This window comes from Equus quagga, chromosome 7 (genome assembly GCF_021613505.1).
Source record: "Equus quagga isolate Etosha38 chromosome 7, UCLA_HA_Equagga_1.0, whole genome shotgun sequence".
Classification (NCBI taxonomy): Eukaryota; Metazoa; Chordata; class Mammalia; order Perissodactyla; family Equidae; genus Equus; species Equus quagga.
In genome coordinates, this window is record NC_060273.1 from 86086946 (window position 1) to 86111490 (window position 24545).

The following is a 24545-nucleotide window of genomic DNA, read 5'->3' on the forward strand; positions in this document are numbered from 1 at the left end:
AACAGAACTAGAAAAAGAAGAACAAACAAAGCCCAGAGTCAGTAGAAGGAAGGAAATAATAAAAATAAGAGCAGAAATAAACGATATTGAAACAAAAAAGACAATAGAAAGGATCAATGAAACAAAGAGTTGGTTCTTCGAAAGAATTAACAAAATTGACAAACCCCTAGCCAGACTCACCAAGAAAAGAAGAGAGAAAGCGCAAATTAACAAAATTAGGAATGACAGAGGAGAAATCACAACAGATACCAATGAAATACAAGAGATCATAAGAGAATACTATGAAAAACTATATGCCAACAAATTGAACAACCTGGAAGAAATGGACAAATTCCTAGACTCCTACAGTCTCCCCAAACTGAATCAGGAAGAAATGGAGAATCTGAATAGGCCAATCACAAGTAAGGAAATAGAAACGGTAATCAAAAACCTCCCCAAAAATAAGAGTCCAGGACCAGACGGCTTCTCTGGAGAATTCTACCAAACATTCAAAGAAGACTTAATACCTATTCTCCTCAAACTGTTCCAGAAAATTGAGAAAGATGGAGAACTCCCTAACACATTCTATGAAGCCAACATCACTCTGATCCCCAAACCTGACAGGGACAACACAAAGAAGGAGAACTACAGGCCGATATCACTGATGAACATAGATGCAAAAATCCTCAACAAAATTTTGGCAAACCGATTACAGCAATACATCAAAAAGATTATACACCATGATCAAGTGGGATTTATACCAGGGACACAGGGATGGTTCAACATCCGCAAGTCAATCAACATGATACACTACATTAACAAAATGAAAAACAAAAACCACATGATCATCTCAATAGATGCAGAGAAAGCATTCGACAAGATCCAACACCCATTTATGATACAAACCCTCAGTAAAACAGGTATAGAAGGAAAGTACCTCAACATAATAAAGGCCATATATGATAGACCCACAGCCAACATCATACTCAATGGACAAAAACTGAAAGCCATCCCTCTGAGGACAGGAACACGACAAGGGTGCCCACTTTCACCACTCCTATTCAACATAGTACTGGAGGTGCTGGCCAGAGCAATTCGGCAGGAAAAAGAAATAAAAGGAATCCAAATAGGTAACAAAGAAGTAAAACTCTCGTTGTTTGCAGACGACATGATCTTATATATAGAAAACCCCAAAGAATCCACAGAAAAACTATTAGAAATAATCAACAACTACAGCAAAGTAGCAGGGTATAAAATTAATGTGCATAAATCAGTAGCATTTCTATACACTAACAATGAACTAACAGAAAAAGAACTCAAGAACTCAATCCTATTCACAATCGCAACGAAAAGAATAAAATACCTTGGGATAAACTTAACCAAGGAAGTGAAGGATCTATACAATGAAAACTACAAGACTTTCTTGAAAGAAATTGACAATGACATAAAGAGATGGAAAGACATTCCTTGCACATGGATTGGAAGAATAAACATAGTTAAAATGTCCATACTACCTAAAGCAATCTACAGATTCAATGCTATCCCAATCAGAATCCCAAGAACATTCTTCACAGAAATTGAACAAACAATCCTAAAATTCATATGGGGCAGCAAAAGACCGCGAATTGCTAACGCAATCCTGAGCAAGAAAAACAAAGCCGGCGGAATCACAATCCCCGATTTCAAAACATACTACAAAGCTACAGTGATCAAAACAGCATGGTACTGGTACAAAAACAGGTCCACAGATCAATGGAACAGAATTGAAAGCCCAGAGATAAAACCACACATCTATGGACAGCTAATCTTCGACAAAGGAGCAGAGGGCCTACAATGGAGAAAAGAAAGTCTCTTCAACAAATGGTGCTGGGAAAACTGGACAGCCACATGCAAAAGACTGAAAATTGACCAGTCTTTTTCACCACACACCAAAATAAACTCAAAATGGATCAAAGACCTAAAGATTAGGCCTGAGACAATAAGTCTTTTGGAAGAGAATATAGGCAGTACACTCTTTGACATCAGTTTCAAAAGAATCTTTTCGGACACTGTAACTCCTCAGTTGAGGGAAACAATAGAAAGAATAAACAAATGGGACTTCATCAGACTAAAGAGCTTCTTCAAGGCAAGGGAAAACAGGATTGAAACAAAAAAACAGCTCACTAATTGGGAAAAAATATTTACAAGCCACTTATCTGACAAAGGGTTAATCTCCATAATATACAAAGAACTCACACGGCTTAACAACAAAAAAACAAACCACCCGATCAAAAAATGGGCAGAGGACATGAACAGACATTTCTCAAAAGAAGATATGAATATGGCCAATAGACACATGAAAAGATGTTCATCATCGCTAATCATCAGGGAAATGCAAATCAAAACTACACTAAGATATCACCTTACACCCGTTAGATTGGCAAAAACATCCAAAACCAAGAGCGACAAATGTTGGAGAGGTTGTGGAGAAAAAGGAACCCTCATACACTGTTGGTGGGAATGCAAACTGGTACAGCCACTATGGAAAACAGTATGGAGATTTCTCAAAAAGTTAAAAATAGAAATACCCTATGACCCAGCCATCCCATTACTGGGTATCTATCCTAAGAACCTGATATCAGATATCTCAAGAGTCCGTTGCACCCCTATGTTCATCGCAGCATTATTTACAATAGCCAAGACGTGGAACCAGCCTACATGCCCAGAAACTGATGATTGGATAAAGAAGATGTGGTATATATACACAATGGAATACTACTCAGCCATTAAAAAAAGACAAAATTGGCCCATTCACAACAACGTGGATGGACCTCGAGGGTATTATGTTAAGCGAAATAAGCCAGTCAGAGAAAGACGAACTCTATATGACTCCACTCATAGGTGGAAATTAGTATATTGATAAGGAGATCTGATCGGTGGTTACCAGGGAAAAGGGGGGTTGGGGGGAGGGCACAGAGGGGGAAGTGGTGTACCCACAACATGACTAACAAAAATGTACAACTGAAATCTCACAAGGTTGTAATCTATCATAACATTAATAAAAAAAAAAAAAAAGAAATCTTGACCTCTATCTCACATCATATACAAAAATCAACTCTAGTTGATATAAACAACCAAAGGAAAAGATCAAACAATAAGGCTATTGGAAGAAAGCATAGGAGATCTCGTCATGATTTTGCTTGAGATAGGCAAAGATTTCTTACACAGAATTCAAAAGTACTAACCATAAAGGAAAAAATGGGTAAACTGGTCTACATTAAAATTAAAAACTTCTCATCAAAAGATAACATTACCAGAACAAAAAAGAAAGCCACAAAGCAGAAGGTTGTTGTAATGCAAATATTCAGCAAAGGATCTGTATTCAGAACATAAAAAAATTTAGTTCAAATCAATAATAAAAAGGCAGATAACCTCTTAGAAAATGGTCAAAGACTTGAACAGCGACTTCATAAAAGAGAATATCCAAGTGGCCATTAAACAACTGAAAAAGTGCTAATACTTCACTAGTTACCAGAGAAATGCAAATTAAAATCACAACGTGATACCGTTACACAACCATCAGAAAGCCTAAGAGATGCACAGTACCAAGCGTTGGTGAGGATGTAAAGCAACTGGAGCTCTCAGACGCCACTGCTGGAAGTGTAAAATTAGTCTCACCACTTTGGAAAACTGGTTAGCAGCATCTACTAAATCTGAATAAACACAAACTCTATGACCCAGAAATTTCACTGCTAGATATACATACACCTAAGAAAATGCATTTTATATGTATATTTATTTGTGTGTGTGTATACATGTATATCTATTTTAAACCAACAGGTACATACAAGAATGTTCATAGAATCATTATTCATTATCATCCAAAATTAGGAACAATACAAATGAATAATAGTAGAATGGATAAACTGTGGTATAGTAAAATAATATTCATAGAAATATTGCTATACACAACAATATAGATAAATCTCACAAATAAAATGTTGAAAGAAGCCAGACAAAATAGTAATCCTATATAATTCAATTTATATAAAGTTCAAACACTTTATTATACTAAGTTAAAAATCTATAATGTTAAAAGTCAGGATAGTGGTTACGTTTGTGGGAAGGGGGTGACTGAGAGGAATATGAGGGGGCTTTGGGATACTAGTCATATGATATAACTTGATATGGATGTTGGCTACGTGGATATTTCACTTTGTGAAAATTCACTGGACTGTAGTTACAAATTGTGCACTTTTCTGTTTGTGCACTTCACTAGTTTACCTTAAAGATAAAGATACCTTTCAAAAGTTTTGAATACCATCTTTTTTTCGTTGTTGTTACCTCCAAATATACTTCAGGAAATTAAAACAAAATATAATGTGAAATGCGATTCTGCTGAAGCCTCACCAGGAGTCTGGAGGTATTATGGAGGATGCTCAACTACATTTCTATTTCCTATAATCCCAATTCTTCTGAATTAAAATAACTCTAATCATAGAATAAAAGGAAAGGAAACAGACTGAGTCTAGGCAGGTTATAAATGAACTAGAATAATTAGGAATGCCAAATAAATACAACAAAAATAGTCATACTGTCTTTGTACCTGTATTTTGGTAATATAACCAGTGGTTAAGATTAAAAAGAAAAAATAAATTAAAAAAGAAAAAAAAATCTGGTAAAACGAAGTTTCATAATTCAGCATTTTTAAATGGTAGCCTTGCAAATGTATGCAAGATATACCACATTGTCTGGCAAAATCAAGCTGTTTTACCACTCAGCATTAAAAGCACTGTAATTGTTCAATTTTTAAAACACACTGCAGTCAGAAAACATTTTTCTTTAATTTTACTTACTCAGTGTATTGTGGTCTGTGTGGATACCTTGTATAACAGATGTTCTAAGCAACAATTCAACATCGGAACCTATTTTTATTAGCTGTTAAGAAAACCAAACAAACAGAATAAATCCTTTGGGTGTTTTTTCAATGGTTCATACAAATGTACTGTTTTTGAAAACTATAGGTTTGCTACAATTTCTTTTTAGATAATACTGTCTTTAACTTTTTGTAACCATCCCAAGTATACAGAAAGCTCAAGACACCCATATACTTTTAACTTTATCCATCCACTCCATATTTTGTTCCAAAACAGATTTAGATTTTTTTGTAATATATATTTTACAATGTGTTTAAAATCCACAGTTTTGTTTATTTTTTGGTGAGGAAGATTGGCCCAAGCTAACATCTGTGCCAATCTTCCTCTAATTTTGTATGTGGGTGGCCACCACAGCATGGCTTGATGAGTGGTAGGTCCGTGCCTGGGATCTGAACCCACGCTGCAGAAGCAGATCGTGTTGAACTTAACTATTACACCCATGGGGACAGCCCCCAATCGTCCTCTTTTCTTGAGGAAGAATGGTCCTGAGCTAACATCTGTGCCCATCCTCCCCTATTTTGTATGTGGGTCACCGCCACAGCATGGCTTGATGAGCAGTGCAGGTCCACACCCAGGATCTGAACCTGCAAACTCTGGGCCCCCGAAGTGGAGCATGCCGAACTTAACCACTACGCTACTAAGCCAGCCCTCAAATCTACAGTTTTTTTGGCAGAGGAGGGTTGAATCTTTCTTTTATATTATTGGATGTTCTGAACACTAGAAAGAGTAATGGATTAGGAACCAGAGTACTTGGATTCCAACTCTGTCTCTGTCATTAAGAGCATGGCCTTGGGGTTAATAACTTAGTCTCTCTAAGTTTCAGAACTCATCATATGCAAGATGAAAACTGGACTAGAAGAGCGATTCTCAAACCTGTGGATTCCTGAGGGACCTTGAGACCTCTTCACAGCACCCATGAAGTCAAAATTATTTTCATAATACTAGAGCCTATTGTTTGAGTTGTGAGCAGAAGTAGATCTTTCTCCATGGAATACCATTTTTACTTGAATGAATCACTGACAGATAAACTATGACTATTCAGTCTTGGGTATGTGGCAGACATTTTCTTGGAAATGAGTGAAGTGAGTCTGTCACTTCAAGAAAACAACTGACAGCATCTGCTGACAATGATAAAACTCAAGTTTTCAAGCAAAAACTGAAATTCTGCAGAAATTGTATCTGCTGCTGTAAGCCTGACAGCTTCCCAATACTTAAAGATTTTTCTGATGAGATGATATTGATATTAATATATATAACTTTAAAATATTACATATTGAACTATATCAACATTTGTAAGATCTGCATTACTTGATGAACCTGTATTTTCCAAATCATCAGTGCACGATGTTATAAAATCATGCATGGGTAAAAGATCCATTCAAAGGGAAGGATAAATTACAATCTATTGGCTGAATAAATGAAGACTTGAGGGCATGTGGAAGAATATCCTACGAAGAAGCAACAGCACAACGGCCCTGAGACAGGAAAGTTCTTGGTAAATTCAAGCACCCTCAAAGAAGGCAAAGATTGGAAGAGTGAGAGGGATGTGGTGAGTTGAGGTGGGAAGTTAACAGGAGTCAGACAATAGAGTCTCATAGGTCATGGCAAGGACTTTCGATTTTACTTTGAATGGGATGATAAGCCATGGGAGTTGTGAATAGAGCAGTGATGGGATATGCCTTTTTTTAAAGGCTCACTCTGCCTTTAAAATTATTGAGAATAGGCTGCAGTCAGGTAGGAAGCAGGGAGACCCAGTGGGAGGCTGTTGTAACAATCCATTGAGATATGATGGCTTGAACCAGGAGATAACAATGGGGAGGATGAGAAGTGGTCAAATTCTGGATATATTTTGAAGGTGAAGCCAATATGATTTACTGGCAGACTGGATGTAAGTGTGAGAAAAGGAAAGCAATCAAGAAAGAGAGCATCAAGGTTTTTGGTCTGAGCATTCAAAAGGAGGAAGCTGCTATTAATTGATATGGAAAAGACTGTGGAAGAGCAAAGCCTCAGTTCCTGACAGACCTGAGAAGGGTAGAGACAGCCTTAGCAGAGTAGAGAAAGGAAAAAAAATGAGCCTCCTCACTCATTAGAGGTGTATAAACTGAGTCAAGTCCCAGATTTAAGGCTGAAAACAAGGCTAGATGAGGAACAAAGAATAGGGGAGATCAGAAGGGATGAGCAGACGGGGTCTGTATGAACCTCGGAACCAAAAAAAAATATATATGTAGATACATACATACATACATACATATATATATATATACACACACACATTATATTCATGGTCTAACAGATAACTGAATTACACATTACAACTAAACTTTAAGGAAATCTACCACTTGTTGAGGTGTAGTATCAAAGAATATTCACAATTATTTGAAAAGGCGATACCCCTATCTGTGTGAGGCTGAATTTTCTTCATATACTTCAACCTAGAAAACATTGCGCCAGATTGAATGAGGAAGCAGATTATGAGAATTTAGCTGACTTCTATTAAGCCAGACATTAAAAAGATTTGCAAAAATGTAAAACAATGCCACTCTTCTCACTAAATTCTTTCGAAAATATATTTTTCATAAATGTTGTGTTTGTTAACACATAATGGGCTTATTATTATTTTAAAATGATTTAATCAATATATATTTAAAAAATTTGTTTTAATTTCTAATATGGTAAATATTTATAGACATTCAAACATAAACAGCACTTTTCGGGGTCCTCAATTTTTAAGAAGGTAAAAGGGTCTTGAGACCAAAAAGTTTGAAAATTGCTGGTCTAGAGGATGCTTAAGATTCCTTTTGGTGCCAAGATTTCATAAACCCTCTAATACGTGACAATGCAATTATCTAAAAACTCCTGAATATTTAATATACACAGAGTTACAGAAAGTACAAAATATACATTTGTATATAATAAACATCTAATTTCTAGATTGCTTAATGTTAAATCAGTGCTCTACAAGTACAATGAATTTGGGAGATTATAGTTTATTTTCCCAGTTTAGTTGATATAAACAGACCTCAATTTAAAAGTTTTTAAAGCATGATTTCAAAATTTAAAAGTAATTACCATATTGTTATTAACCAGTCTACTGAATAGCAAATAGTACCAACTTCCAAATATAACTTTTAACTTCTCTTCAAGTCATGACTTGATCATAATGTCATCTTCACTTCTCCCATGAATAAAAATTCAGTTCCTATTTGCCCTATCATATGCTTTCCTTATATTGTAGGGACATAAATACTTAGGCTATGTCATTTTGTCTCATCAGCTTTATTCATTACAGATATTTACTATTTCAAAAATAGCATTTTTCTTTACTAAATATAAATGCATCTTTATCAATTTTTTTTAACATGTGGAAATTTTATTAACCATTGAAGAATTTCTCTAATCTGTACTTTCCTCTTTACCAAACCAATTCTTAGAACCATAACTACCCTTTCAAATAATTTTCCATTTTTCATTTTCTTCCTAAGGATCCTTTGTCTACGTTTATACAAAGCCAGATATAGGAACACTTAGGAAGCTCAAGACAGAGACAATGCGTATATGTGATATGATTTTATACAGCAAAAGAATCATTGTGCATTTTTTTTAATGAACATTAAAAGTATATTAATGGGGACCGGCCTGGTGGCGCAGTGGTTAAGTGCACACGTTCTAATTTGGCAGCCCAGGGTTCGCCAGTTCAGATCCCGGGTGCGGACATGGCACTGCTTGGCAAGCCATACTGTGGTAGGCGTCCCACATATAAAAAAGTAGAGGAAGATGGGCAGGGATGTTAGCTGAGGGCCACTCTTCTGCAGCAAAAAGAGGAGGATTGGGGGGGCTGGCCCCGTGGCCGAGTGGTTAAGTTCGCGCGCTCCGCTGCAGGTGGCCCAGTGTTTTGTTGCTTCGAATCCTGGGCGCGGACATGGCACTGCTCACCAAACCACGCTGAGGCAGCGTCCCACATACCACAACTAGAAGGACCCACAACGAAGAATATACAACTATGTACCAGGGGGCTTTGGGGAGAAAAAGGAAAAAAATAAAATCTTTAAAAAAAAAAAAAAAGGAGGAGGATTGGCAGCAGATGTTAGCTCAGGGCTGATCTTCCTCAAAAAAAAAAAAAAGTACATTAATGAACATTAAGAACACTAGGGAGCTCACAGACTAGTGTTAGTAGACTGTCTTCACCTAGAGCAAGTGACTAAAATGCAAATACAGAAGGCAAAGCAATCATAGTTCCTAAACTCTGGCTGGTTAACTTCCACTGCCAAGATAGAAATTGAAAAAAAAACTATCTATCTAGTTAAGCTAAATGAGTAGGAGTTCCCTCTGTAGTTCTGAGTTACTATAACACTCATTCTCCTTAGTTTCAGTCGCTTGCCTTAGGTGAAGTTAGAATTTCTGTGGGTTTTTGGGTTGCTCTTGCTTTGACCATGGCTACATCCATGTTCTTTCTACCAGGCAACCTGCTGTTTTATGGGTGTAGGCAGATGACCCTGAGGAGGTAAGCCATACCAAACAAGTGATGGTTATCTACAGTTGTGATGGTTTTAACTATCAAGTATTGGTTTTTATTTCATATAACCCCTCTATTTTCATCATTTCCTCTAGTTGCTGAGAAAATTTATAAGTTTTATGATAACTGAAAAACTCAATTACTGTACCTCTTCTATTTTCTTAGGAGAAGTTTCACTTTTATTGCTTTTGAATTCTTCATTTATCTTTATTCTGGCTGCTAGAAAGAGAAAAATACACATACAGTTATTTGCTTTTCTAATTTATAATTCCTGTCCCAACAATTTACATGTTCTTCATTTTGAATGACAATTTCTCTAGTAGAGGAAACAGTTTTGCTCCATGTAAGACAAAGTATAAAAATAAAAGTATAGTATAAAAAAAATAGTATAAAAAATATATATAAATAAAGTATAAAAAATAAATTTAATAAAAAAGTCTCTTGGAAAGTTTTTGACAGGCAAATTTGTAGTTACACCTAATATAAATCTTCAGTGCTCTAATATTTTTGCTCCTGCTTTTTACTTCCAATTTCATTTGCGTACTTCTAGCTATTGGATTCTAATCAATCTAATTTAATATTGTTTCTATAAATCTCAGGATTTAAATTAAAATTCTCTTTTTAAAAATGGCAAAACTCAATACATATAAACATGTTAAACCATACACACACACAATTAAAATAAAGATATGGTAGCAAAGAGGAGATATAAGTATAATTTTGAGTGCCTTGGTTGATATGTAGAGTGAGTGAAAAATAAAACTTTTGTTCACTACACCATTGAGACTTTGGCATCATCACAGCACCATAATTTAGTCTAAACTAACTGACAAACTGCCTTACTGTGTTGCTGTGAGCATTTAACGTAACAATCCATGTAAAGTACCTAGTAAATATGCAATGTTAGCTGTTCTTATAATTATTTCACTTAAAAACATTTAAAGCAAGCAGAAAGGTGTGAGATTTCACCACGCTACTCAGAATGGCAGGCAATTTAAATATTACGGACAAGAGGGAACTACTGTATCTGGCCATTGAGACTGTGAAAATTTGATCATATAATAGAGAAATGAGTTTAATGGCTTGAACATAAGGCAAGCAATGCAGCACAGTGAAATTCTGATCCTTTTTTTCTTCTGATTCTTTATGAAGACTTGATCTAAAATTTTTCTTTAAGCAGATACACCTCAAAAAAGTGTAATATAAACTCACCTTTACATTATGACATTAAGGGGAGAGATAATGAAGGTCATTCCTCAAGATGGGTCTTGACCATACAGGGTCTCTTGGATATACCAGCACTCATCTCAAGAATGGACTTGCTCCACAGGGGAAAAAAATAACCTTACCTTCTAATGCTCTGGCATCATTTTTAAAAACTTGTTGTCTGGTCCTGTGCAATGTTTTAAAGAGCTGTAAAACCTGTAGAGAAACTCAGAATTCAGACCTCAAAAGAAAAAATTTCACATTTTACATAATTACAAAGATTAAACAGTATTTCCTTTCTGTTACTTAGACTATTTTTCAAAATAGCTGGTGAAAACTAGGGTTTGCCAAAATAACTTTCCCTTGATTATTTAAGTTTAAAAAAATTAGCTTTATTTACAAGAATAATACAAAGTTCTTTGAAACAAAACAATACAAAGATGGTTAAAAAGTTAATAATCCCCCTGCCAAAAACCACTCTGCTAAGGTAATCAACTTTACCAATCTGGTATGTATTTGTTCTCACTTTTCTTAACATATTGAGGCCTTCATCTGCTCTTAAAGTCATATACACATATTCATAAGCTCATGAACTTACATCTCTTACATCTTAAGAGAGAACTGAAGGAAGATGTTTCAGATAATTTAGGCAAGTTTAATTGTGATTTCTCAAAAGAGAAGTGGAACGCTGAGACTTATGAATATTCTATGACTGTGTTAAAAAAACAGAAAAGAGCCTGCTATTTTGGTAGAAGACAGATTGTGAACATGCTTTAGTGACAGGCCAAGGCCACCTCACATTGCTCAAGTCCAAAATGGTACTCAATGCTGTTCCCTCAATAATGCTCTTTCTCCTGTCTTCTCAATTTCAGTTATAGAAGATGCCAAATATCTCAAGCCAGAAACCTCTAGGTCATTCTTTATATCTACCTTACTTCTCATGTAGAAACTTTAGGAATGTCTCTCTAATCTTCTATACATTCACCATTCCCTGAAACTATTTAAGTTCAGACCCTCCCCATCTCTTGCTCAGATCACTTACAAAGATTTGTCACTCTGCCACCATTCCCTCCTTTCTTCCAGTCCATCCATCAGATAACAATATTTAACATACTGAGTATATCCTGTGTGCTAAGCACTGTTTCAAGTATTTTACATATGTTAAAAAAAAACTATAACATCAAAGGCAGGCACCAAATCAGAAACAGGAAACAGGTAGCAGAAAATGTAAAAACAAAACAAAAACCGAATGACCACAAAGAGCTCCTTCAGAAACATAAGTTATTGCAAACATGGAATAACAACAAAAGGAAGTTATAATAAATTAAAAAAGGAACATTCAGAAAACTCCTAAAAGCTCTTGGATATTAAATGAGCAATAGCAAAGATTAAGTTGCAAAAAGTTGCCTGGAAAGTAGAATAAAAATTCAGAGATAGAAATTGAGGGGAGAAAAGAGAAGAAAATTAAGAGAATAGTCTAAATGGCCCAACAGTTACATTAATATGATCTTCAACAAAGAGAGAATAGAGAAAACAGATGGAACAACCAGCATCCCCAATTTAAGAACCACTTTAAGAAAAAGCAAATGTCATCATTACTTCCTTGGAGCTATTGCAGCTAGTATCACTTTGGAGTCAATAAACTTTTATTAAAAAGCAGAGAGCTAGGTCGCAGATTGTCTTCTCTTCCTCATTTACTTACATTAATTGGACAAACTGAGGCAGTATATATAGGAAGTGGATTCTTTACAGTCAGATCAGTTTGAACCTGACATTGCCACTTCTTGTAAGCTTGGACAAGTTACTTAGCCTTTTGTCTCAACTTTCTTGAACAATGGGCTAATTTCAAGGGTACATGGTATAATTTCTGTACCAAGTTTCACTTTAGATAGTCACTACTTACCTATCTCTTCTAAGTCTGGGTTATATGCTCCTCCTGAGTACACCCACAGCACTAGGCACTTTCTACATTGTATGTTCACTAAATGCTAACTTGCTGTTGTCCCATACTTCCTCAAAGGCTTCTTGGTCACCACCCCCTCCACACATACCACACATGGTAGGCCTTGCCAAAGTGTTTTTGAAATGAATTCTATTTAATTTCATTTGTATTCAAGTTTTCCCAGCAACTTCTCACTTTAAGGATGTTCCATACGCTACTCCCTCTTTCTGAACTACTCTTTTCTCTCTTCTCCTTGCTAATTTCTAATCATTCAGGTCTCAATTTACACTTCTATGAGAGATTTTTTTTTGTATCCCTCCAGATAGGTCAAATCCCAGTCCTATGCTCACAAAATACACTGCTGCCTGATAGGTATTACTAATAGCTATTATGGACACTCAATACATTTTTTGAATGAACAACCCTTTACATTTCTGTTTCTACTGGTGGTGTGACATACATTAAAATACACTGAGAACACCAAGTTCAGTTAGTACTGCCTGGTGTACATGAGGAACCGCTTGGTGGCTCCCTATTATCGACCAACCATAAGCATTGATTTTCCTCACTATACTGTAGCAGGCCATTTTCCCCTTCCCATGTCTCTGTTTCAGCCAACCACAGGAACAAGTCCTAGCCGGCCATGCTGATGATATCTAAGGTTACGGACAACTGGTCCCTGAGAACTGTGCGCCAGCCAGGAATGTGCATCAGTTTGACGAGAAATGAATCTGAGAACAGGTCCGCAGGGATGTGACGGGGGCGGGGCCATCACTACCCAGCTCTTTTGGAGCATCAGGTCTCACGGTCCTCTGCTCTGTGCCGCTAAATGTTACTTTTGGTAAGTGATTTTGCCGCGACTCGATTTCCTTGGTTCCTAGACTTCTGTGTACCTTCGGGTTATTGGACTAAACCTTTCCCCTCATGGGAGGGTTGCAGCGCAGGACTGCCTTAAGCGTCTCGTACACATCCCACGGATGTGAAATGGGTCCCTCAGACAAATACTCCGTGGGGAGATGGAACGGGGGCAGAACTCAAGTGGCGGGCTTACATCTTGGATAAACGCTCGGTACACTGGTTGACTAAGAAGTAGGAGCCACTGGTGCCTCCCTCCCTCCTCCGCACCTGCACAAACCATCGACCGCCCTTCGGGGTTGGTCGCCGGGCTCCTCAGGGGGAACGGCTACATCCTTCGTGGACGGTCCTGAACCTCAGCTACAAAGACTTTAGACAACCTTGCTAAGGCCACACCCTTACCCTCCCCACCCGCATCGGAACCAACCCGTCCGTGGGCCCTGTCACCTTGGCCGCCTGACCCATCGCTCTCCTCGCCACTGCGTCTACCTCTCCGGCGGTCAAGCTGCCCCGCCTCTCGGCAACCAATCACCACCTGGCTTGGACCGTCTAACTCCCTAGAGCCATGATCGTAACGCGCCACAACCAATCACCAAGCAGGTATCCGTCGTAGCCCCGCCTTTCGAGGAGGGACACCGGAGAGGAGTTTGCTAAGACGGAGCCATCTAGTAAACCCGCGAGAAGCCGCCGCGTCCAATTACCGGAGAGGAGAACGGAAATCTCCTGGACGCCATGTTAGTTAGGGGCAGAGTCACTTCCGGTGTTTTCTGACGCAAGCTGTGGTGGCGGATAGTGGATTGATATTTAATGGATGGCTTCGGCAGCTATATGTCGTTACCTTCTGTTTGGTGTTGAGGTTGTCTATTAAAGAACCCTTATTTTAACGTTTCCAAGTTGCGACTGTCTCCTTGCAAAACTGCATAAATATGAGCCAAGCCTAACAACCACAGCGGGCGCTGACTGGAACACTGACTCCGAAAAGTGCTATTCATACATTCTCTCATTTAATTCCCCCGGAAGGTGAGGTTGAGTTACTTTCTTGAGACTACACGTCTAGTAAATGGAGGTCTGGGATACAAATCCCTAAGCCTAACCAAAAAGCCTACTCTTACCCTCCACATCTTGCCTACTCAACTTATCCTACTCCTTGGCTTTGCTGGTCAAGAGGTGGGAAATGGATAGTTTGTTAGCAGCATCACGATCATAGACAATCATAAACCATTTATTTAAGTACATTTTAACTTACGACCTTGCAAGTATTAACGAAAAATTTCGACCTTGTTCCCATTACATAATCATTGTTTGTCTTCCCTACCCGCACAGCCTTTCAGGTTAACTTTTAGGTGAAAAAAAAATTGACTTTTTATTAGGAATGAAAGTCAATGAATCTCCAAGACCTTTTTCATTGTCTGTGATTTATGTCATTTTAAAGAATATTGCACGTCATCATGAGATTAGAAAGATAATAGTTGACTTTATTTTTTAAATTAAAATGTATTAGATTTGCAAAAGAGTGTTTAACATAAACAGTTAAACTAAATATACTAGGTACTTGTATCCAGGAAACAATAAATTAGATTATCTTGTGACATTGCATTGTACTGCCTTCTGATTGCTAATGAAAGAGTAAAGGATGCTTATTTTCATTTCCAGTTTAGAATCATATCCCAATTTCCTGAAAATTTGTAATTTATTGTAATAATTTCTAGTTAAGTAGGGTCCTGTATTCAGTTAGTCAAAACCCCTCACTTGCCAGTATTGAAAATACAGTTCTCATAGTGTCAAAATCAGTTTAGTCCTGAAGCTTCTCTTCTCTTAGATAAATCTGTACGGTTCCTTTGGCTGTTCCATAAATGGGTGATTATTCTGGAAATATGTCCTGATTTATTGGCATCTCAAAGTGCGGAACTCAGAAATGAACAGGAAATTCCAGCATGTTCATCATGTAAGTTCATGGAGTTTTGTGGTAGGCAGAATGATAGCCTCCAAAAGATGTTCCTGTTTAACCCTAGGAACTTCGGAATATGTTACCTTATTTGACAAAAAGGACTTTGCAGATGTGATTAAACTAAGGATTTTGAGATGGGAAGGTTATCCTGGATTGTCTAGTGGGCCCAATGTAATCACAAGGATCCTTGTACGTAGAAGAGGGAAGCAGAGTCAGGGAGAGGTTTGAAGATGCTCTGCGGTTGGCTTTGAAGATGGAGGAATGGACCACAAGCCAAGGAATGCAGGTAGCCTCTAGAAGCTGGAGAAGGCAAGGGAACCGTTTCCCCCTAGAGCCTCTGGAAGGAATGCAGCCCTGCTGACACCTTGATTTTGGCCCAGTGAAACTCAGTTTAGACTTCTGAGATCGAGAATGTCATCTGCTTGTGGGCCCTTCCATCATCAAAGCCAACAGTAGAGCATCTTGAATCTTTGCCTCTCACTCCTACTTCCATCATCATGTCTCCTTTTCTGACTCTCATGCCCCTGTCTGCTTTCAATTATAAGGGCCCCTGTGATTATAATGGGCCTTCCCGGATAATCCAGGACTCTCTCTGCCTCAACATCCTTAATCACATCTGCAAATCCTCTTCACCATGTAAAGTAACATATTCACGGGTTCCAGGGATTAGGACGTGGGCATCTTCTGTCTACCACACCCAGCTTGGGTGAAGCTTGTCAAGAAGGTTGAAATGAAAGGAAATGAAGTAGAAGCAGCATCCATGGGCCTGATCACATAAGAGCCCTAAAACCAAGGTAAGGATTTTGGATTTAATTCTGTGATGAAATGCCTTACCAGCAGGAGAGTAACATCATTATTTATATTTTATAAAAATCATTTCGGGTGCTATATGGCAAACTGACTATAGTGGAAGCAGAGAGGCCAACTGTGAGGCTCTTGAAGTACTCCAGGCAAGATATGACAGTGACTTGGATTAAAGGATGTGAGAAGTGATTAGATTCATGATATGTGTTGAAAGTACACAGAGAAGAATTAAGGATGATTTCAAGGCTTTTGGCTTGAGCAATTGGGTCAATGGTATTATAGTAGAATTAGGATGCTGCAGGAGGAGGTTTTTTGTTTGTTGTGGAGGGAGTAAAAATAAATTTGAAGTACCTGGTAGACATCCAAATGGAGATGGTGAGTACGCAGTGATATGTACCATAGATCAATCTGGAATTAAGGTGAGACGTAGGTCAGGAGATAAATACTGGAGAGTCATTGCTCTGTACATAATAAAGCATCAGACTTACTGAAAGGTGACTGTATTATTTATTATCCAAGCCAATACATATTTTTTTCTTTTTTAATTTTTATTTTGACAATTTCAATCTTACAGAAAAGCTGCAAGAATAATAGAGTTTGCATATGCCTTTCACTCAGATTCCCCAAATGTTAACACTTTACTACAATTGCTTTAATCTTTTCTATCACTTTACTTATCTATATGTGGACATATTTTTTTGTATCTTTTCACTGTTTGAGAATGAGTTGCAGACATGATACCTCCATACTCCTAAATACTTCGGTGAGTTTTTTTTTTTCCCTACAAAAGACATTCTTTTACATGAGTGGTTCTCAAAGTATGGTTCCAGGGCCAGCAGCAACTGCCATAGAAACCTAAATTATAGGGCCCCACCCAGGATCAACTAATTTTGATAATTTTGCTGTGGTTATGTGAGGAAGTTAACATGATTTTCAAAACTATTATCTACTCTAAAGCCATTACTTAGATTTCACCAATTGTCCCAGTAAAATCTTTGACAGCAGAAGTACCAAATGGGACACTTTTGAGATTAAAGAGGACCACTATCAATAATTTCACCACGGCAAATTGGTGAAGTATGATCACATAGGGGAGTCTGGGAGATATAATTAATTTTTTTTAATAAAGACATTTGGAGAATAACTGTTACCTAGAGAAGAGGGCCAGGAACGGAACCCATTGAGAGGTCTGGAGCAGGAGGCTCACTAGGAAGGAGAAATAGCATCCAGAGAAGTAGGAGAGCGAAGACCACTGCTGAAAAGAGGCAACGGTCAACAGTGGCAAATGATGCCAAGAGGTCTAGAATGATGAGAACTGGAACTGCCTAGAGGATTTTTTTTTTTTAAAGATTTTTTTTTTCCTTTTTCTCCCCAAAGCCCCCCAGTACATAGTTGTATATTCTTCGTTGTGGGTCCTTCTATTTGTAGCATGTGGGATGCTGCCTCAGCGTGGTTTGATGAGCAGTGCCATGTCCGTGCCCAGGATTCGAACCAACGAAACACTGGGCCGCCTGCAGCGGAGCGCACAGACTTAACCACTCGGCCACGGGGCCAGCCCCTGCCTAGAGGATTTTTTAAGTGGAGGTCCTTAGTGACCTTGACAAGAGGAAAATGGTTTGAAAAAAGAAACATGAGAAAGTGGACACAATAGATAGAAAATTCTCTTAAAAAGGAGCAAAGACATGGAGGGATATGTGAGGTTAAGGAAGGTTTTGTGCCTTTGAGGCATCCTACATTATGTTGATTACTGCTAGGAAAAATTCTTTGCAGATACGTCTAGGCTGATTTACAAACTACTGATCCCTGGGTCTCACTCACAGAGTCTGATTTAACTGATCTGGCATGTGGCCAGGTTCAAAGGGATTTTTTTAAAGCTCCCAAAGTGATTTTAACGTGCAGTCAAGGGTGAGAACCACTGCTAGAGGGAGAAAAAAATGGATGCAAGGAGCGCTTATTTGGTGGGCCAAGACCTTATGTGGCTGAAAAATGAAGCGTTACGGTGTTTCAGTCAGCAAACATGGCCAGCACTGCTTGGATTATCAAATCTTTTCAGTTACAGTATCCAATTTTCCTACAAGCGTCCATAAGGCAAGTGAAGAAGGTCTTATACCACTAACTCCACTCCCTGAGACACAAGAAAGGAAGAAAGAAAAACCACCTCCGTACGGCCTTCCGGGGCCCAGGCTCAGGAACCTTTATTCCACCACGTTTTGCCTGGCCATTTGCCCAGGGCCCTGGCACGCCCGCCGCACCGCGCCACGTCAGTGCGCACGCGCTGGACCAGCGCGGCGAGAGCCGGGGTCCCAAGCCTGCGCTGCCGCCCTTCGCCTGCTCCCGCGGCTCCTCCCTCCTCTCGAGCTTCTCCCCGTGCGGCCGCGCGGGAGGGAGGCCGAGATGGCAGATGAGATCGCCAAGGCTCAGGCCGCTCGGCCTGGTGGGGACACGATCTTCGGGAAGATCATTCGCAAGGAAATCCCAGCCAAAATCATTTTTGAGGATGACCAGGTAGGCACCAGGCGCCCGTGGGCTGAGGCACGGCGGCCGCCCGTGGACACGGGGGTCTCCCACGAGGGCATGGAAGGGCAGGGCGGCGCTGCGGGGAAGGGAACTGACCGGACCGCCCCACGCGGCCTCTGCCGCGGGCCCCCAGCCAGCGGGCAGGGCCGCGGCGGCTCCGAGGCGGCCTGCCGGCGCGTGCCGGCGCTCCGGTTACGCGTTATCAGCCCCGGGCGCGGGCCAGGCCACCGGGCACACGCGGGGCCCGCACTGCGGGGTTTGACCCGCGTGGGGGGCGCGCCGGGTTCTCGGCGTGGGCGCCCGCCGGCTTCCCCGCTGCCTCGGACCTCGCCTGTGTCAGGAATCCCACAATCTCGCCAGCGCTCTGCCTGACAGGGAGAAACCCGATCGCGCCTTGACTCGGGCCCAATCTCCGCAATCTCCCGCGCACGGCCGGCCTGGCCCGGCGCCTCTCCGCGCGGCGCGGCGCTGGGGGTCGGGGCGCACGGGCTGCGGGGGGCGCGCAGACGCGCTGGCCCGCCGGGTTCACACCTCGACCCGCATCTTCTCGCAGACCACGTCCTCCCCGACCTCCCCCCCACCCCCGCCTCCGCTCTCGGGCTGCATACTCGCGAGGTAGAAGTGGGCCTCTCCGAGGAAAAGTGATTCTATTTATATTTGACAGGAAGCCATTTTATGACTAAGAATGTAATTTTTGTTGATGTTATTGTAGGTGCGAGTCTGTTCTAGAAAGGCCGAGTTGAAGTGACTTAGTGTAAAGCCTTTAGCGGGCAGTTGTATATACGTGTGTGGATCTCAAGCAAAGCTGGGCAGGAGGTTGGTTGAATTAGAAAAAGTTTTGTAAACTTGTTAAATTAACGTTAAGAAATATGGAATAAAAGAGAAACATTTAGCGCTACTAGTAGCGTTCTTCGATTCAAAACGTTATCTAAGATTTGATTATAGATTCCTTGAAGTGAATTTTATTTAAATATCTTTATCACTAGTTAGGGAAATTGTTCTGTTTTAGAAAATGTGCATTTCTCTTTAAATACTTTCAGTTGCTTTTTGTAAATGATTGTTGAAACACTGACTTTTGAACAACTTAAGTCTGACAGTGTAACAGCATAAGTCATCTGAATGATACAGCGTTTTGCATGGGGAACCGAATAGAATTACTCCTGAGCTAGATAAGCAGAGAGAGGTTCTATTAAGCAGCTTCCCTCAGGGGTCCTTGTTCCAAGAGTGGTTGTCACTTTGCTGTGTCCCCGGGAGGAGGTGAGTTCAGAGGCCGCACACACCGCCATCTTGACACCAGCGTCTGTTAAGCAGCCTCCACCCCCAGGAGAGAGCAAGAGACACAAAAACATTCATGTAATTTGTCTAAATGCTACTTAGCCTCTTCGTTTCTACAAAGGAGAGTAGGTATATTTCTTAAATAGTTGAGTAAAGTGGGAAGAAAAAGGAATTAGTCAAATATCAGACAAATTGCATGATTACAAAACCAATCACTGCAGTAAAAGAAAAACCCAGGAAATGGTGCAGCCTGGGCTCCTGACCCAGGAACGGTGGCTAGGGGAATCAGAGATTTCCTCTGGAAATGATACCTATGCTGAGAGCTGAGGAATGAATAGCAGTTTAAGTTAGACAAAAGTTGGAGGGGAGACGATCTTTGTGGTAGAGGAAACAGCAATTGAAAAAGCCCTGAGGGTGGAGAGAGATGAAGGACAGTGTGACTTGAGCGTGAAGAGTTGCATGAGATCCGACTGGAAAGGTAGACAAGGATTAGCATGCCTTATTTCTACTTATCCTTTGGATCTCAGTGTAAATGCCACTCCCTTAGAGTGGGTTTTTCCTGACCGTGCAATCTAAATCATGTTTTTCTGTGATAATCATTTCTTTCACCTTTTTCTTTTCTAACATAGAATCTTTGGTTAATTATACCTTTATTTGTTTAAAGTCAGTCTTCCCATTAGACTGTAAATTTTATGAAAGGGATCAGGGGATCGCATGTATTGTGTGCACTTCTGATTTCCTAGCATCTACTGCAGTGTCTCCCATAGGGTTAGTACAAAAGAATGGTAAGCCCACAAGATGATGTAGTACTAAAACTTTGATTTTTTTTCCCCCTTTTCCCTAGTGCCTTGCTTTCCATGACATTTCCCCTCAAGCGCCAACACATTTTCTGGTGATACCCAAGAAACATATATCCCAGATTTCTGTAGCAGAAGATGATGATGAAAGTGTAAGTAAATGTACTAACATAATTTATTTTCTTTCTTTTTAAATTGGGAGACTAAATTTTGACCTTAAAGAGATGTCACATTTTCATTTTGCTAAGGGCATTCACTACTGAGGAAAACCAGAAAATCCTTAATGCTTCAATGCAATATATAAATGGCTGGAGTTTTAAATTGGACACAATTGATATATAACATATTAGTTTTAGCTGTACAACATAGTGATTTGATACATTTTTATATTACAAAATCATCACCACAATAAGTCTAGTTAACATCCATCGCCACAAATTCTTAAGCAAAAAGTGTTCCAAGCAAGGATTAGTTGGTGAGACTCATTATCCTCAACAAAGAAATAGTATGTCATACAAAAGAGGGTTCAATGACTCTTCTTCTATTAATGCTGTTAAAGGAAAGAAGAATAAGTATTTGGTTTTGCCAGGAGGTATAGACCTCAATTAAAGTTTTTCCTAATGCTCTTTGTAGTAGATTGTATAATTGTTCATAAATACTATTCTTCTTTAGGGGTGCATTATACTTCCGGCCTCATTGATGTCAGGCCTGGTCGTATGACTTGATTTGGCCAAGGAATGCAAACAGAAGTGGTATATGTCTTTTGAGTAGGAACTTCAAGAGCTAGCAACTGTTTTAGCGTGTTCTCTCTTCCCTCTGCCACTGTGATCATATAGAAACTGCTCCATCAGCCTGGGTTTCAAAGTGAAAAAGATTTAGAATATAGAGCCTGGTCAACTTATGATGAATGTGTAGTAAGCACAAGAAATGTATTTTTGTTGTAAACCAGATTTTGGGATGGTTTTTACCACAGTGTAACCAAACCTATCCTAATTGATATCCTCTCTTCTAACAAGAAAGCAAGATATTTTGCTTTATTAAGAAAATTTAAATCTCTTGGAGTATGATTTTAAAATTGTTTTAATTGAGCAGTAGATATATATCTCTAATTTGTTTATTGAAATTAATAAGGAATAAATACCTAATCTTAATGAGTTTTTAATTGTAAATTATGTTGTATTAGGATTAAAAGGGTTTCCAGATAATTGCCCAAAGGAGTATGTTTCAACTTGGCAGTTTTTTAATTTAGTATTTCAACTTGGTGGTTTGCAAGAAGTTGTAAATTGCCTGTTCTTAAGAAACGTTTTTTTCTCTTCTAGCTTCTTGGACATTTAATGATTGTTGGCAAGAAATGTGCTGCTGATCTGGGCCTGAAGAAAGGTTACCGAATGGTGGTGAATGAAGGTTCAGATGGGGGACAGTCTGTCTATCATGTTCATCTCCATGTTCTTGGAGGTCGGCAGATGAATTGGCCTCCTGGTTAAGCATGTTTTAGGGATAATTTTCCCTTGTCTAGTCAGTGATCAAATTTGCAAGTTCCAATATGTTAAACGGTATCCTTATTTTTGCCTGTGTATGGAGAGATTGAGAAATAATTTAAAAAACCCATACACAATAAAAGATGCTGTTGCATGGTTTACAGTCTCTCTGAATTCTGTATGTGATTTATTATTTTAATAAATATATTTGTTGGAATGGATAAAGATAGAGTTCTTAATTTGGGGGGTTTCTTGTTTTTTCTCCTGAAGGAGGACTCAACATATCTACGTTGTTATAATGGTGGGACTGGTCTTTGAAGACAAATTGTAAGATTTCATAAATTTAGCTTTAGCTTTGAAATATCCTTTTAGGGTAAAATATTAGTGCAGGAGAAGATTTTCTAATCTAATTCTCTCATTTTCTAGCATAAAAGAGTATGTGATATGATTGATCCAGAAAATGACAGTTTTGAGTATAGAAACAATGCCTTTTGTCCAGCCCACATGTTTCCCCTGGACTGTTGGGGTAGTTGGAAGGGATGAAAATAGGTTTGTCACAGAATCACTGTTTACCCTGTGAAGCTATACATTGGTATTTCCTTGTGATGTAAACTTTGTCTGAATATTTATTATGAAGACTTGAAAACATTACTTAGAATTAACTTTCCAAATTGAAAACTCACTGTTTTGAATGTGTATGTGCACATTAGCAAAATATTTAAGTTGTGAATGAGTCTGGCCATGTGGAGTTGGGGAGGGAAGCTCAGAGTCTTTGTTCTTCTATAGACTGACAACCAAACTCTCTGTTTTTAGTCTTGCCATGTACCCTAGCCTTTCTAGGTTTGTGAAGGGCAACTAGTTTTGCCTCTTTGCTTTCCTTCGTGTAAGCATTTTCCAGCTTCCAAAATTTATTTGATACTTCTTGTCTGCTTTTGTCTCCTCTCATTCTCTTTGTGCTTATGGGTTCCTTCTATTTGGTGGTGGTGGTGGGGGGTTAATATAAATTTTATTTAATTGAGGTATAATTGACATATAACATTGTGTTAGTTTCAGGTATACAACATAATGATTTGATATTTGTACATATTGCAAAATGATCACCACAAGTCTAGTTAACATCTATCACCATACATAGTTAGAAAAATTTTTTTGTCATAAGGCCTTTTAAGATTTGCTCTCTGAGAGGCCAGCCTGGTGGCATAAAGGTTAATTTCGCACACTTTGCTTTGGCAGCCTGGGGTTTGTGGGTTTGGATCCCAGGTGTGGACCTGCACTCTGCTCATCAAGCCATGCTGTAGTGGCATCCCACATAACAAAATAGAGGAAGATCGGCCCAGATGTTAGCTCAGGGCCATTCTTCCTCACTGAAAACAAAACAAAACAAAAAAAGATTTACTCTCTTAGCAACTTTCAAATATGCAAAAGTATTACTGTGTTACCATGCTGTATATTACATCCCCAAGGGGTCCTTCCATTTTTAATCTCTAAAAAGATCATTTTAGTAGGATTTGACACATTCAATTAAAAATTGTTATTCTTCTAAATTTTTTATTTTGTTACTGATTTTTAAATATTTTTGGAGGGGACTAGGGAAATTGGCTGTTTATGTCTTAGAAATAATTTTTTTCCAATTGTCATTTTTTTTACTTTGTTTATGGCATTTAAAATATTTGTATAGTTAATGTATTAATTTTTTATTTCAAATTTTAAAAGCCTTTCCCATGCCAAGAGGGTTTTTAAAAATTATTCTTTTTCTCCTTGCACTTTTTCTTTTTAAAGATTTTATTTTTTTCCTTTTTCTCCCCAAAGCCCCCTGGTGCACAGTTGTATATTCTTAGTTGTGGGTCCTTCTAGTTGTGGCATGTGGGACGCCGCCTCAGCATGGTTCGATGAGCAGTGCCATGTCCGTGCCCAGGATTTGAACCGACGAAACACTGGGCAGCCTGCAGCGGAGCTCGTGAACCTAACCACTCGGCCATGGGGCCAGCCCCTCCTTGCACTTTTATGACTTTTTTTTTTAAATGTGGGAAGGTCTGGGGAGGAGTTTTGGAGGAATTTGTGTCACTTAAAAAGAATATAAAATGAGAGAAGCGTTTGTATTATGTATAAGAGGGTTGTGTCTGTTTTCTTTGGGCATATTGTCTTTCCCACTGATTTTGTCAAACCAGTGCTAATAAATCAGGTAGACAACCACTAAGTTGACTTGCTGGTTGCTGGTTGTGTCTGTGAACTTTGTTTTTGTTTCATACTGAAGATTATTTTGCACTTGTCTTAGAAAAAGTGCAGTTGGTTTGACGTGGATTCATTGTACTTTG

The 24545-nt window shown here is 39.0% G+C and overlaps 2 protein-coding genes across 2 annotated transcripts in view; one reads left to right on the plus strand and one right to left on the minus strand.

Annotated features, from left to right (window-relative positions):
- LYRM7 (LYR motif containing 7) overlaps positions 1–13957 on the minus strand; it is a 30694-nt gene extending 16737 nt beyond the window's left edge. The window contains exons 1-4 of the mRNA XM_046665456.1: positions 13859–13957; positions 10758–10830; positions 9557–9627; positions 4815–4896 (exon numbers count right to left, since the gene is read on the minus strand). Coding sequence (XP_046521412.1) covers positions 4815–4896; positions 9557–9627; positions 10758–10830; positions 13859–13876 — 244 coding nt within the window. The 5' untranslated portion in view covers positions 13877–13957. The remainder of the gene's footprint in view (positions 1–4814; positions 4897–9556; positions 9628–10757; positions 10831–13858) is intronic.
- Positions 13958–18436: 4479 nt separating this feature from the next.
- HINT1 (histidine triad nucleotide binding protein 1) lies at positions 18437–22396 on the plus strand. The gene is made up of 3 exons (XM_046665208.1): positions 18437–18668; positions 20800–20904; positions 22072–22396. The coding sequence occupies exons 1-3, from the start codon at positions 18558–18560 to the stop codon at positions 22234–22236; spliced, it is 381 nt and encodes a 126-aa protein (XP_046521164.1). The 5' UTR covers positions 18437–18557; the 3' UTR covers positions 22237–22396.
- The last annotated feature ends 2149 nt before the right edge of the window (positions 22397–24545 follow it).

Bases quoted from the DNA above. Each gene is read 5' to 3' on its own strand.
- HINT1 (XM_046665208.1), top strand. From the start codon at position 18,558: ATGGCAGATGAGATCGCCAAGGCTCAGGCCGCTCGGCCTGGTGGGGAC. The intron at 18,669-20,799 runs GTAGGCACCAGG...CCTTTTCCCTAG, and splicing joins TCATTTTTGAGGATGACCAG to TGCCTTGCTTTCCATGACAT. The intron at 20,905-22,071 runs GTAAGTAAATGT...TTTCTCTTCTAG, and splicing joins CAGAAGATGATGATGAAAGT to CTTCTTGGACATTTAATGAT.